This window comes from Aotus nancymaae, unplaced genomic scaffold (genome assembly GCF_030222135.1).
Source record: "Aotus nancymaae isolate 86718 unplaced genomic scaffold, 86718_ANA_hifiasm-v0.15.2.pri h1tg000017l, whole genome shotgun sequence".
NCBI classification, from domain to species: domain Eukaryota; kingdom Metazoa; phylum Chordata; class Mammalia; order Primates; family Aotidae; genus Aotus; species Aotus nancymaae.
The window spans coordinates 6,897,418-6,913,051 of record NW_026988429.1 but is presented as its reverse complement, the minus strand read 5'-3'; the positions used below and the strand labels follow the sequence as shown (position 1 = coordinate 6,913,051).

General features: G+C 37.8%; 1 protein-coding gene across 7 annotated transcripts in view; it reads right to left on the bottom strand.

The window, feature by feature from the left end:
- CTNNA2 (catenin alpha 2) overlaps window positions 1–15,634 on the bottom strand; it is a 1,152,426-nt gene that overhangs the window by 69,670 nt on the left and 1,067,122 nt on the right. For all 7 annotated transcript variants that reach the window (XM_021670969.2, XM_021670970.2, XM_021670971.2 and 4 more), the window contains one exon: window positions 6,842–6,993. In XM_021670969.2, coding sequence (XP_021526644.1) covers window positions 6,842–6,993 — 152 coding nt within the window. The remainder of the gene's footprint in view (window positions 1–6,841; window positions 6,994–15,634) is intronic.

The following is a 15,634-nucleotide window of genomic DNA, read 5'->3' as shown; positions in this document are numbered from 1 at the left end:
CAGAAACCTCTAGTCAGGAGTGATTGGCAACCAGCAACTCTGGCCTGGCCTGGGTTACTCTGGAGGCTCCTAACTGATCTTGCTTTTCTTGCCCCATACATTCTGTTCTCACCAGCACAGCCATGGTGGTCCCTTTAAGGTCTAAGTCAGATCACACTATTCCCCTGCTCAGAACCCTCCAATGGCTCCCAACTCATTCAGTAAGTTCCTTAGGTCGAGTTCCTAGCTCCAACCTTTGCACTTGCCAATCCCTCCGCCTGAAACATGCTCTACCTGAATACTGCTAGGGCTTATTTCTTCTTCCTTCTCCCAGTATCTTCTCAAATGCCACCCAGGTACCTCCTTTCATAAGATCCATGGCCACCAGAAGCTCTACCCCCTTTAGGCTTCTTTGGTTTTTCATGGCACAATGTTTGACATTATATTTACTTGTTTATTCTCTGTCTCCTACCAAAGAAATAGAAATCTCATGAGGGTGGAGACTTGTGTCTGTTTTGTTCATCTCTGTATTTAAACTCCACAAATTTGGACATCTAATAAGCTTTCAGCAAATAAATGAATAACCAAGATAGGATTACCAATTTTTTAATCATACTGAACTATTTAAAATTAATAAAACTAGACATATTAAGGGGCCATGTTGATTAATAGGATAATGATAATCTGTAATAAGTAAATTTCATTGCATAGCTTATAAAGTCTTTTCAACCCTTTTATTTTTGAGCTGTAACAAACATTGACTACAACTCCTGTAATTTTGAGAATACTGTTGTCTTATTTAACTAATTCTATTTCATTAATTGATTATATAAATCCAAACTTCATCCTAGCTGAATGAAGTAAAGAAATATTTCCTGGGAGCCTACTAAGTGCCGGATCTATGCTCCTGCTTCGTAACTGTGCACTTGTGTACAAATGGAGTACAGACAGGCAATTTGCCTGCTGATGATCCCAAAACAGTTGAGCTAGATTCCAAACTTTACTGCTTTACAGAACTCTCACGTAATTTTTTTCATGATGCTCCTAGGCTAAAGAAATAACAACAAATAGTGGTAACAGTTATGTCAATTACACAGAGTTTGCCCCAATCAACCTAATCCATTTTTATAACCTATAATAATCAGTTAGTAGTAGTACCTGTTATATATTGTACTACTTCTCAAATGTTGGACTCTAAATGGCCACTCATCGATTCTAGAGATTCCTTTTTACCACAGTGATTACCACAAATCCAGTATCGCATATGAATCAAAAGATATGTACCAACGTCATGTTTAAACTGTCATCTTTATCTAAGAGTTTATATAGAATTCAAGAGATGTTTATGTCTTACTCTTGAAATGTTATAATATCTGGCAGTGCTCTAGGGTACCTTGATACACATTTTGGGAGACGTGAAGTTAAACTACAGACCTTTATCTGAACCCTGTTCCAGGGCCTATTATTTCTTTGCCCTGCTTTTGAAAGTATCATACACAACCAAATTAATGAGCTCCAATTGCAAAAGATTCATCTATAGATATCATTATAGGTCTTTCAGGGTCATTCTTACAAGAAGCAACTATTGTTTTGTTGAATACAAATCTCCTGATACCAAGGTATTACCACCTTCTACCCTACCCATTTATCTTAATTTACAATACTAAAAGTTTCACTTTTTTGTCTTAAATATACACTTGGTCCTCATTATTTATGGAATCCTTACTTGTTTATTTGCCTATTCCCTAAAATTTATTTTTAATCCCCAAAATCAATAACTATCTTTGTTGTTATTCCCAGACATGCAAGGATGTATAAATTTTGAGTCACAAGATGTATATGCTCCCAGTTAAGGTCAAACACCACAATACTCTGCCTTCTTGTTTAACGTCTCATACTGGAAACAAGTGCTCTTTTCTGGTCTATTTAGAATCACTTTTTTGGGCTTTTTCTTGGTGATTTATCTACCTAAAATGGCCTCAAAATACAGTGCTGAAGTGTTGTCTAGTGTTCCCAAACGCAAGAAATGTGATATACCTTTCATAGAAACACGTGTGTTAGATAAGCTTTGCTCCCTCATAAATTAGCACAGTTGGCTATAAGTTCAATGCTAATGAATCAACAATACTTTTTTTTTTTTTTTGAGACAGAGTCTCACTGTCACTCAGGCTGGAGAACAGTGGCATAATCCTAGCTCACGTAACCTCTGCCTCCCAGGTTCAAGCAATTCTTCTGCCTCAACCTCCTGAGTAGCTGGGATTACAGGTGTGCGCCACCATGACTGGCTAAGTTTTGTATTTTATTTTTTTAGTAGAGACAGGGTTTCACCATGTTGGCCAGGCTGTTCTTGAATTCCCAACCTCAGGTGATCCACCCACCTCAGCCTCCCAAAGAACAATACATATTAAAGAACGTGTCTTTGAACACAAACTCACATAAAACAAGATTAAGTATTGATCAGTTGAAAAACAAATGGCTAGAAGCTCATAGTAACTCAACCCTGTATTTCTCCTAGGAGCAATGATTCAGGATTCACAAATGTGTTCACAGTGAATTTTCAGAAATTACCTACTGTAAGAAATGAGAAATGACTATATGTTGGTCTGCCAGATTTGTGTATATATTTTTAAGTTAAACTTTGTGGGGAAAATCAGAAAATTCCTATGAACCTGACAGATCACAATGGACAAGTCTCAGGAAGAAGCAAAAAAAAAAAAAAAAATGGTTTCATGGAGGAGGGGTAAATTGCTCCAAGAAAAAAGGAAGGTTCTAAAAGTTGAGGCTGGAATACAGTACAATAAGAACAAGCTTTGTCTACTTCAGAGGGTTGCCTGGAACTGGCTGGAAGCTCTCAGATATCAAGAAGCTCTCAGATATCAACATCACCATTAAATATGTATGAATGGCCGAGAGACAAGGTGAGGAAGAATTTGACCCTTCAGGGTTTTTTCCGTATTATTTTTGGGAAAAAAAATTTTCTTTGCAACCTTTGGGAGGGAAGGAGGTATGGTCAAATTTTCTGGGAAGGAAACAATTATGCTTGTCTTATTGTCTATCTTCCTTAATACAAGGAATTTTTTAAGTAGACTCAATCATTACATTTCAGAAAGAAAACCAAGAAATATTTAAGTGCAAAATGAAGCCATTTGGGTGCTGAATGGAGAAGGATTTTTAAAAATAACAATTTGTACATTTCTCTCCTAAATTTTATGTGGTGTGAAATACATCTAATCAAATCACTTGAAATGTCGAGATAGAGAAATGACACTTCATGTGACAAAGATATGGCATTTTATCTAAAATTGTGTGTGTGTGTGTGTGTGTGTTTGTTACAGCTCATGAATGAATAAATGAATGATGGCTATAAATGGCCTCAGCCTCCCAGATGAATGGTTGTCATAAACGTGTGAAGGCTAACAAAGCAGAAAAACGGCAAAAGAGGGAATGTATCTTGAGGATTACAGTGGAATTTAGTACCAAATGTTTTGAAAATATAACTCTCATGGTCTATTACCTTATTTCACAAGTTAGTACATAATGGGAAAAAAATGATCTAATTTGTTATGAGCCTAAAAAGCTGACTATCCTTTCTTTCCCCCTCTTCCAATTCTTGTATCTCTTTTCTCTGTCACCCTACTATCTCTCTAGGCATCTCTGTCCCTTTTACACACACACACACACACACACACACACACACACACACAGAGAGAGAATTAGGCTCTGTGACAAACAAAACACCATAGTGAAGCAAAAAAAAAAAAGACAGCCTTTGCTTTCCACAATTTTACAGTCTAGAGAAGGTAATTGTGACATTGTGAAATGTGTATTTGGTCTTCAAACTTGTTTCCTAGCTTACAACTTCTAAAATCCTAACAAACTCCAAAGTGATACTTTTTGTACGTAAATGAGTTGACTTGTAGCTGGAAGGCCCTAGGTAGTTTCAGGATGAACCTGGTCGCCAGAAAGACCAAGGCATGATTAGAGGGTTTAGACTTTTCAGTCCTACCCTCTAACTTCCAGGGAGGGAGAGGAGCTGAAGGTTAAGTTGATCACCAATAGCCAGTGATTTAATCAATCATGCCTATGTAATGAAGCCTCCATAAACACCCGAAAGGACAGGGTTTGGATAAGTTTCTGGATAGCTGTACATGTGGAGGTTCCTAGAGGGTGGTATGCCAGGGAAGGCGTGGAAGCTCCATGTTCCTTCTCCCATACCTCGCCCTATGCATCTCTTCCCCTGTATCTTTTGTAACATCCTTTTGAATAAACTCATAAATATAAGTGTTTCCCTGAGTTCAGTGAGCTGCTCTAGCAAATTAATTTAAGCCAAAGCGGGGATCATAGAAATCCCAACTTGAAACCAGTTTGTCAGACGTTCTGGAAGCCCTGACTTATGACTGGTATCTGGCAGGGGCAGCAGCCTTGGGGACTGAGCCCTTACCCTGTGGGATCTGATGCTATCTCCAGGTAGGTGATGTGGGAATCAAATTGGAGGACAACAACTTGGTGGCCGCTGCAGAAGACTTCTTGCTTAGTCATGGGGAGAACCATCTCCCACATTTGGTCACAGAAGTCTTCTGTGTTAATTATGGTATGAGAACAGAGGAAAAACACAGTTTGAGTTTTTTCCTTACAGAGCAATAGACATTAAAGGAAACTGTGTCATAAATACTATTTCTCCTAGGCACAATGATTCAAGATTCAGAAATTTGGTGTTCACAGTGATTTTGCAGATAATTCACTACTGTTTAAGAAAAAAAAAGAGAGAGAAACAACTATATGTTGGTCTGCCAGATTTGCCTTTATGTATTTTTAAGCCACTTTGTGGGGGATAATCAGAGAATTCCTATGCACCTGACAGATCACATAGACAAGCCTTGGGAAGAAACAGAAACAGTTATGGGTAGTTATAGGATAAGGCCATTTTTGTTGAAGGAGAAAATTGGGGAGAGAACATTTGAACTAGGTATTGAAAGATAATCAGAGTTTAATAGGTATAAAATACGCAGGTTCAAAGAACCATAAATCACTCTGACAGTCTTCAAATTCCAAATCTGAATTCCGTGTTGTTAAGTATTATTTGTATCATCTGATACAATTTACTGAGTGCTCTGATCATTTTGAATTGATCATGGGATTACTATGAAAGGCAGATTTATATTTAGCATTTTAAAAAGCAGACAATCTGACTTAAAGATGAAAAGATCAGAAGATGGCAATTGGGCTTTCCAGTGAAGGATTTAGTGGATGTTTCAGAAGCATGGATATCAACAAAGAGCAAAAGAGCATCTGGTGATGTTCTACTGCAGCCTGCCCAGATCATGTCAGAAGCACTGTGCTATGCACTGGATACCACAGGCAAAGATGGCTATGCTTAGACCTAATGGCTTCAAGGACACCGACATTTGGAGAAGAATTAACACCCTATGTGTATAAAGACTAGGGATATATTATTATCCAGAGAGAATAATACATGACAGATACTTCTTGATATGCTTAAGGGATCACACACTGAAAAGGAATTAATTGACTGTGGGGGGTGTTAGTTTAGGTACTCAATGACACTCAAAAAAAAATTAAAAATTTGAACAATTTGAAAAATAAGTTTCAAAGCAAACACCTCGTTGTTTCATTGATCAGCCTCAGAGACAACTGTGGATGTTGATGATGAAGACAAGAATGAGGACACAGACTAGGGCTGCCTGGTCCAACATAGTGGTCACTAGCTATGTAGTCTCTAAGCCCTTTAAATGTGGCCAGTGCCACAAAGGGATATTTTGGATACATTTGGTTAAATAAAATGTATTTTTAAAATTCTAATTAATTTCATCTTTTTCTTTTTGCTTTTGTAGTGTGTTTACTAGAAATAATGTTTTAAGTTACAAGTGTGGATACCATTCTACTGGACAGCATGCTTTTGGGATTAGCACTGCAGAAGCCCCACCTCTGCTTCAATGATAATAGCCATAAATGTAACTTGCATCAATTGTGCTTTTGCATATAGAGTATATTTGAAGAAATAAACTTTATTATGTAGCTAACAAATGTTTGAATATGACTAGGCTAAACTGTTGGTAAGGAGGAAAAAAAATTCATCTTATAATGGAATAATGGATTATGTAGCCAGTTAAATAAAATGAGGTAAGCTAGATGGTAAGCTAGCTTGACAGGCATATATGAATGGGCCTTGTAGGTGAACAAAGGAAGTTAGAAATGATACTATATGAGTGTTTAAATCAACTATAATATCTATTTTCTAGGCCTGTACATATATATTAATTAGTTAGACAATATTTTAGAAGATACACCTACCTGACAACAGAAGTCTGAAGATGGGAAGACAGTGGAGTGGGTAGTAAGAGGTTTGATGTAGGGCTATCCAGCCTTATTTATAATGTCTGAATTATTTTTATACAAGGAGAATGTAATTATGTATCACTTCATTGTTTCATAATGATAATAACTGTTATTAGTATGTATTGTTATTATAAACACTAATATGCTGTGTAGTCTTCATTTTTTCCAGCCCATGATCTTCCAATTCTGATGGGAAGAGTGTTAGCAAGAGGCACAAATGGAAAATAGCAGGGGTATTCCTGCAGGTTATATGAAATTGAGGAACTAATGCATGCAAGAAGTAGGCAGGGCATTGCCCTTCAGAGTATTCAGTGCTCACCTGAGCTTGTTGATATTATTCATCCCTTTATAAGTAGAAAGTTCACCTTGTCTGACTAAATAAGGAGCCAAACAGCTTACCAAGTTAAACTCAGTAATTAGAAAATAAATAATAAATAAAAGAGTTAACGCTTTAGTTTCCTGCTAGGAGATCTGACCAGCTCTGAGCTACAGAGGCCTCACATACCCTGATCATCAGCACAGCCTTTCTGATGTCCCGAACACCGTCATACACCAGGCGAGAGGCATCGATGAACTCATTCTCCTCAAATGGTTGAGGAACGTTGGCACTCAGGGCTTCAATGGCAACCTCTACTTGTTCAGCAAAGCGTGGCATCACTGGGTTAAAAATAAAAAGCAGAGGATTAGGCAATTTTTCTCTCATTCCAGCTTTTGGCCAAAGGGCAGGTCTTTGGGCATTCTAACAGTTATGTGGAGCAAGACAATCATCACTTCCATTTGAAGTGAGCCCAATTTAGTAGTCTTTATGCCAGTTACCTCAGCAGCAAGGAAATCAAACTTTCCTAATTGTAATCCTATGCATGGTGATGGTTTGCAAAAGAGAACGTGTCTGAAACCTGCCCATGTCAGCATGGTGTAGTGTGTGAATGTAGTTTTCATATTACCCTAATCTAAACTGAGTTGCACTGCTGATGGTTACTGGTTACCAGGAGTCAATCCTTGGCCAAGTTTTAACCTGTTTGTCTACAAATTATAATAAAATCCTACCTCATGATTCAGTGAGATAATGCACAAAAGTATTGGGTGGAATCTGGCCCTTTGGAAGTATCCATAAATATTTAATTAATATCGGACATTACAGTCATAGCTGGTGAGTAGCAGAGCTTAAGCCACATGGCTTCACAATCAAGTGTGAATGAAATGATCCAACCCATCACTTTTGTCAGAAATGGAGGACTTGAGAATGGGGGAGGGGAGCGTGGAGCAAGAGAAGCTGGGGACAGGCCGTGTAATAGAAAGAGAAAAACACCAGACATTTCAGCAGAAAGGCCTATGGAAAGAGAAGACCAGTGGGCTCAAAGATAATGTGTTCCATCTCACCAGGACCGCCTAGATGTGAAAGAGGATACGTATATAAATTTCTAAAATGCTGACAATTCATTCTTTTCACAGGGATACCTGCATACACACCCTAGAGATTTGTGGAAAGTAAACTCAGTGGAGTGTCTGGAATAACTCCACTAACTTCTTAACAAGTGCTGCTGATTCACTGATTCTCAAAAATTTTAATTCCATTTTCTCAGCTGTTATTCTGTAACAATCAATTCGTATAGCAAATGAAAGCCAAAAGCACATTCATTTTATTTACAAGGACGATAAAATAGAAACATCATTCATCTATTCCCATTTCTGAACTTTCATGCCTGATTCCTCTTTATACTCACTTTCACCCTCTGTAGATACTTTAATACTCATTTTAATCCCTATGCGAGAAATTCTGCTAAATTACTTTACTCTCTAGGGTCAGAGTATTCAAGATAAACCATTCCTGGAAAAATGTATTTCTACCAGGAAAAGTCAAACTTAAAAAAGGAGGGGGAGACAGAAGGGTTAGAGGAAAACAGTGTGCCCACACTTTAGTAGAAATTATCAAAACCATAGCATGCATGGCGAAATCTCCTTCTATGGATGAATTGCTTTAATTGGTTCTCTATATTACTTGAATTTTTCATTTGGGCTTTTAAGCTATATTTAGATAAAAGAATTTGGGAAATATTAAGCTGTATTGCCACAAATATGAATCAAATAAAACTATATTTCTAAAAACCATTGCATTAAACTCAGACTATTTGAGTTATTCATTTGTATTGGGAATAAACTTTTTTAAGGACTGAATAGTGAGCATGACATTATCTTTGCATACATCAGAATTTGAGAATAAGTGTCTTCTTAAATATAATTACAAATGCCCTCTTTCTTAAACTTAGTTATATTAATGGCACTCCATGATGTCTACATTGCCATAGCATGATTGATGTTACAGTTCTATGTAATACCACAAAGTAGCTTTTACGGGCATAAAACTGTTTGTCCCTATGGATATAACTGATAAAAAAATTAGTGCTCCTACATATATAGAGGGTAAATAGACTACTCCCACAAATCAATAAGAAAAAATACTAAAAATTGACAAAGAATTATCACACTCAGTTCACAGAAAAGCAATCCATATTGCTGATAAATACACAGTAAGACTTGAATTGGAGAAAATATAATGCAAACAATGAGATATAATTTCATACTTGTTGGCATAGGTAAACAAATTAAAGCATAATAATATTAATCATACTGAGCATGCAGACGAAAGGGAACCCTTCTACTACCGATGGGAGCACAATGGTTACACATCATTTTGGCAAGTGCTTTGACAAGATTTAGTAAAATTCAGTCCCAGTGATTTGGCTCATTCTCTATGGCTTGGCCAAATACTAACTTCTAAATAGATGCTGATTAGGAGAAGTAAGTAATTGTACACTGGGGTCACAAAAATGTTTCTGTGTCTCTATGGTTACAGTTGTTTCTTGCTAGGTTATGTATTTAAAGAGTTAAGAAGAAAAGTATACAAAACCTGAGAAAGAAAATAACTGCTTTAAGGGAGCTGTGTCAACAGGCTCTACCCCAGTCCTATTCTGAATCCTCCAACTCAGGAGCTACTTTGAGAAGCTCACTGCAGATGCACAGACAGTGCATCTGGGTAGGATAAAACAGACTTAGGGATGTGAGTTAGGGGACAGTCAATATGTTAAAATAGTAAGCCATGAGGTCAAAGTTTGAGTGGGCAAAGCCATACCATTTGAGTGGGAAAAGAAATATCATTTGTGAAAAACTTTAAAATACACAAATGAAAACTGTGCATAATTTAAACATATACATTTGTATATGTTCTTACAGTTCTAAAAGGATATATACCCACTCTAAATATAGTAGTTACCTTTGAGAAGGAGGGAGCGACATCTGTCATATTAGTCTCTTCTCTTTTTGTATCTTTGAATCTTTTCATAATTCATATATTTAAAAAGAAATCAAATTGTTCTCAAGGTTGTACTTCTTATAGAACTGGGCTCTGAAAAAATAAAGTTCTATCACATGTCCCAGAACATAATAGAAACCAATCTGAACAATCTCATTGAATGGGGAAGTCCCTCAGAAATTGTGACTGTGATCAAACACTTAATATTCTGCCTTAGTAACTGCAAACTAGGAAGCTGAGTGGGAAAGTGCCCACCACTCAGACCCCAACCCACATGAACGCACATCTATTTGCATGAAGACCTTTCTCGAACCTAAAGGGGTGAGAAAGGTTATAGTGTCGCTTTGTGCAAGGTCATCCTGAAGAAGAGATGGGGAGGAGGAAAATGTGGAAGGTGACATGCTATTAGGTTGCTATCAAAGCAATTGCGGTTTTCGCTATCTTGCTAAAACTATCTCCTGGCCTGATTCTGCACCCAAGGGAGAGACAGGAAAGATAAAACCTAAATGAACTATTTTCATGAGGAATGCTCTGTAACTCAGAAGACTGACACCAAGTTTGGAGAAGAGCATTCTGTTTGCACCAGCATAGCACATAGTATCTCTTTAGTGAGAGTTGGATGGTAGGGCTTTGGTATAAATAAGTGTTATTGACCTGGGGGCAGAAACAAGGAATTTTTACGAAGATATTGTAACAGATACCATCGACCTTTCAAGAAACAAAAAATTACAATAGGGGAGAGGGTACAAGATCTTTATTTTAAAAATGAAGGGCTCAAAGTACAATTGAGCCTTAATATTTAAACCACCTTATTATATTCCTCAGCCAGTAAAACATAAAACTTGAACTTATTCAATTGATTATATTTACCGTAACTGAAAAGACATCCATTTTTTTCTTACCATAAGTCAGTGTTTTTCTGGGTCTGACCCTTAAGAAACTCTTTCTCTGAGACCAATCTTAAGTACATTGAATATTTACTTAGGGATTGGTCAACTGCTACTGTTCTTTAGCCACCAGTATATCTGTTCTCCACATTGCTATTCTTTTTCTTCAGTCTTATGCTATTCTGCCTTTAAGAGTGATGAGGCAGGTGCGATGACTCCTGCCTGTTGGGTGGCTCGCCTGAGGTCAGGAGTTCAAGACCAGCTTTGGAAACATGGTTAAACCCCACCTCTACTAAAAAATACAAAAATTAGCCGGGTGTGGTGGTGGGCACCTGTAATCCCAGCTACTCGAGAGGCCGAGGCATGAGAATCGCTTGAACTGAGGAGGCAGAAGTTGCAGTGAGCCAAGATTGTGCCATTGCACTTCAGCCTGGGTGACAGAGTGAGAACTTCGTCTTAAAAAAGAAAGAGTGATGGACATAAAAACAAAAGTTTATAGAAGAATGACCCATCTTAACAGAACCTAAGATGTTATTTTGACTATTAATTCTTCTAATGCTTTGTTAATATCTAAAAAAATTAAATACCCCAAAAGTAATACTGAGACAGAAAAAGTTTCAAACTTCCTCAAATATGCTGCTGCTTCTGCCTCTCACTAATTAGGACAAAACACAGCATTGCTTTTGTGATTCACACATTATGTATTAACAGAATTTTTGATATAGGAATATAAATAGAAGCTTCTTTCTACTTTCTGAATTACATCCAAAAAATGTAGGCACCATTTTACAATTATTTATCAGAAATGCTGATTTGTTCTTAATAGCTTATGTCCTGAAAGGGTGATCAAAGTCAGAAATAAGCTTTTTAATTCTAGTTATATTTCTGTATGCAAGATGCACACTAGGCCACGAAACGATGACATTCTAGGAGTAATGAAATCAGAGTTAAGTATGCATATAAAAATCAAGGTCATATCATTCTGCTGTTGATCAAGATCCTAAACCAGAGGTGAGAAAGTTCTGGAATGAATTCTCCTGAGAGACATCAGGGGTGAAGTTTCAGAGCACAGAGTGAGTTAGTTAAATGAATGAGAAGTTGTATTAAATATTCAAATAGGACTGCTGACAACCCAAAGGGCAAAATCCAAGGTCAATCGAAGGTAATAGAGATGAAGAGCCAGGCAACCTCGCTACCTTTAAGTATATAAAAGGTCCTTGCCCCTGCTTTAAGCATTCCAATGATTCCCTATACTACAGAGAGAACTATAAAACCTCTTTATCAAGAAACAAACAAAAACAAGCATATACACAAAAAAGCCTGTAAGGTTCCTGTGTGTTTCTGTCTCACCCCTTATTACTCCATACTCAAATGTTCCAGTTAGACAGAATTGCTTCAATGTCTCCAAATATGAAATGGACACATAGCAACGTATCTATGAATAATTTGTTCTTTCATACTGAAATGTACATCCCTGTCTTTGGCCCAGGTGAACTCGTCCTCATTCAGTGTAGAACTAACTTCCATGGTAAAGATTTCTTTAATCCCCAGACACCCAAAGTAGACAGTTCTCTACAATTCTCTATAATTTTATAGCATCCTAATCTCTCTCTCTCTCTCTCTCTCACACACACACACACACACACTCTCACGCGTGCACACACACAAATTACAGTACTTAGTATACTGTATTAGGCTAGTTCATTGGTATTTTTGTATGTCAACTGTTTCATATGTAAGTCACCTTCAGACAGAGAACATCTCTGCTTCATTCTTCACATTTAAACCCTTTTCCTGCTTCTAGCACAGTCTATCCAGCTGGGAAGAGAAGACTGAGAAGTAAAAGAATGGGACAGGAATAAACGGGGAAAATTAAGATGAAGAACTCCTTTGTCATCCAGTATTTCAGGGACAAAATGAGTAGCGTCACATTTCACATACCGAGTATCTCTTTTCCTGCCCATCATTTAGCATTGGTTCAGTAATTTTATTAAAGAGTATCACGAGTCATTTAACAAGTGATTGGTGGGCATTTCTAGGTTTGGTCTCTAGGGACCTCTAAGAAACCTGAGCTCAGGATCCTCAGGACTGTTTCTTCAGAAGAACTGCCACCATTGAGCAAAGAGAAAGATTCATAATTCTATCCTCAACTAGTTCACCAAGGCCAATCAAACACATCTGCATGCCCGGGGTCACCCAACTGTGGTGGTGCAGTCAGCCACCACAGTTCTGAGTGTGTTCCTTGCACAAATTTTATTATGGAGCAGCGAGAAAAGAAAACAGACAAAGCCCCTGTTCCAGAGAGATAACCAGTTTAGTGTTAATGTAAAAAAAAAAAATAAGAGCATTTAAAGGAATCTAAAAAGAAAATAAAGTATCAGGACAGGGATGGAATTGTGGCTAATTCCAGTGCAGGAATTAGTACAATATCCTCCCTCATCACAGATAGTCACCGAGCCTCTACTTCAACAGTTGGAATTTGGTAAGGATTAGGGAAAGATCAGAGTAATTGGAGCTAGAAAGTATTAATGGCTGTGGGGCCATTCCACCATGCCCTATACCAGGTAAGTGGTGTTTGATGTTTTCTACAGGTACAGTATTCTTTCTCAAAAATAGTCTCTATCAGATACTGCTATGGGATTACTCAGTTGGCCCCCAATTCCATGCCAAAAGAGAGGAAAAGAAAGGGTAAAGGTATGATATAAACTACTAGGGCCCTCAAGTTGCCCAACGGGAAGTCTGACTGGCATTGATAAGGCACTGGGTGTGCCATAATGGTTCCTCACATCCATGAAGCATAATCAGTTCTAAGGAGACCGAGTTTGAAGTTCCAGTTCATAGTCAGTGTAGAAGTAGAAACTACCCCAGACTGAAGCCATGATACATCTCTACCTTTAGTTTCACTTCAGACAGAATACAAATCATAGATGCTGCCCACCATCATGAATTGGGTTAATAGAAGGCCTTTAAGTATTTCCCCCAATTCACCCCTACACAGGGGACTTTAAAAATCCTCAGCTCAGAATCTTTTAGAGATATTTGTGTGGGAGCATTACCTACTAGGCAAGAAGTAATCAAATGGATCTATAAGTCTACTTCACAAATAGTGACTATTTCATTTTTACATGTATATATATACCCACGTGCTCCACCATGTGCCTTCCCTAGAAGGTACAAGGGTGGCTGGAATCTTGTTTAAGCACTTGGCTAAGAGTTCCTAATTATCCAGAGCTTTCGCTTCCACCCCTAATTTTGCACACACACACTGGCATGTTGGTTATGACTCCTGACACCACAGGCTAAAGAGCTTCTTCTGTAATTAATGTTGGAATCTCTAAACCTAACTCAAGTAGAGTTTTTCCTGATAATGCCAATAGATTTTTCTTCCCTTTGACATGTACACTGATTTTTGAATTATATACCAGCTGTATATTCTATGTACAATTCCCCAACTCTGTTCTCTTGACTCCAACCCACTTCTCCAATTGCCTTGAGCCAATCCAGGCTTTTCCTTCTCCGTGAGCTAGCTCTGTTATTCCTCTATCCCCTCCTGGCCACATACTGCATGACTCCGTCTTGCCTCAGTAGGAGAGGCCTACTGAGCATTTTGTGCTCTAAATGCCACTGCACAAGGTAATAGGGCTATTATACCAGCATTTGAATATGTCCCTATGAAGTCTATGTTGTGGGATTTCTTCATACACCCCCATGACTGTTTTATCTAATTATGCCATTCATTAGACTTACGGTCTCTCCTATCCTCATGTATTTGCAAATATGTATGTGTGATAGGTGCCTCTGAGAGGGCCCCCAGTGATTCCTCTTCTCCTGGTATTCATGCCTTTGTGTAATCCCCTCAACCTTGAATGTGAGCTGGAACTAGTGATTCACAACAGAATATGGCAAAAAAAGATGGGATGCCACTTCTGAGATTAAAAATGATGCTGGCTTCCATGCTGGCTTCTGCTTTCTTACTCTCTTGGTTGCTTACTCTGACAGAAGCTGCTCTAAAGAAAAGCCCACATGGCAAGTTAAATTTGGGGGTAATTTATTACACAGAAATATGTAACTAATGTAGTACGCTATGTCATAAGTAAAACTATCAGTAAGAATAGGTATGCCATAAGTAACAAAATTGGTAAAAAAAATAGCTAGCAGGACACATTAAAATTTCTGTTTAATTGTAGCATTGATGCTTAATCTATGTTTCATGTATATTTATTAGTTCCAGGAAAATGTGTAAATGAATCTTTATATTTAATTTTACCCAAGTTATTAAACCAATTTAAGGCCTCAGTTTACTCAGTATAAAACAGAAATAATGATCATTGCCTTTCAGGGTTTACATAAAGATCAGAAATAATGCATTCAACAAGTTTATTACTAAATTTTATATGCAAATCTAAGGAGTACCCTAGGCACTGGGAATTGAGTGGTAAATAACACAAATACGTTCTGCCTTGGAGGCACATATAAACAAGTAGGATGCATGTCAGATGATTTCCATGATACCTAGCATGTGAAAGAGCCACAGTAAATGCTTTCTGGGGCTGTCTTCACACCATGACTTTCTGCATTTACGCAGGCACACACAGTGTGTTTCTACCAGGCAAAATCACCACGGGGAAAAAAAGGTGGGCCTAATAGGACACAGAGTACCAATTATTGTTGAAATCTGAAAACTGGGCAGTTGGTACAATCTGTTTTGAAAACCGAGCTTCCCCAGTTGTATGCTCTTCTCTCCCCTCAGCAGCCCCGGATCATCCTCGTGACACTGTTGCATCTTTAATAAGGAATTTCCTGTAAAATCTGCACTCAGGACAAGTTTTGATAAACTCCCTCCTAGAACTTTCCTTCTTATCTTGCTCACCAAGAAGGCCAGTGTTAAACACTGTGTGTTCCATTATGACTTCCCCAGATCCATGAGGAAAGTCTTTGAAAGACTTTACCAACAAAGTAGTAACTTCCAAAAAACAAAAACAAAATAATTCAAATTCAGCTTCCCTAGCCCAGTTGAAACATTGCTTCTAATCAGCCACCCCGCTTCATCCTATACACTCTTGAAACGATTTCCCTTCTATCTTATATTTACACCACTTTA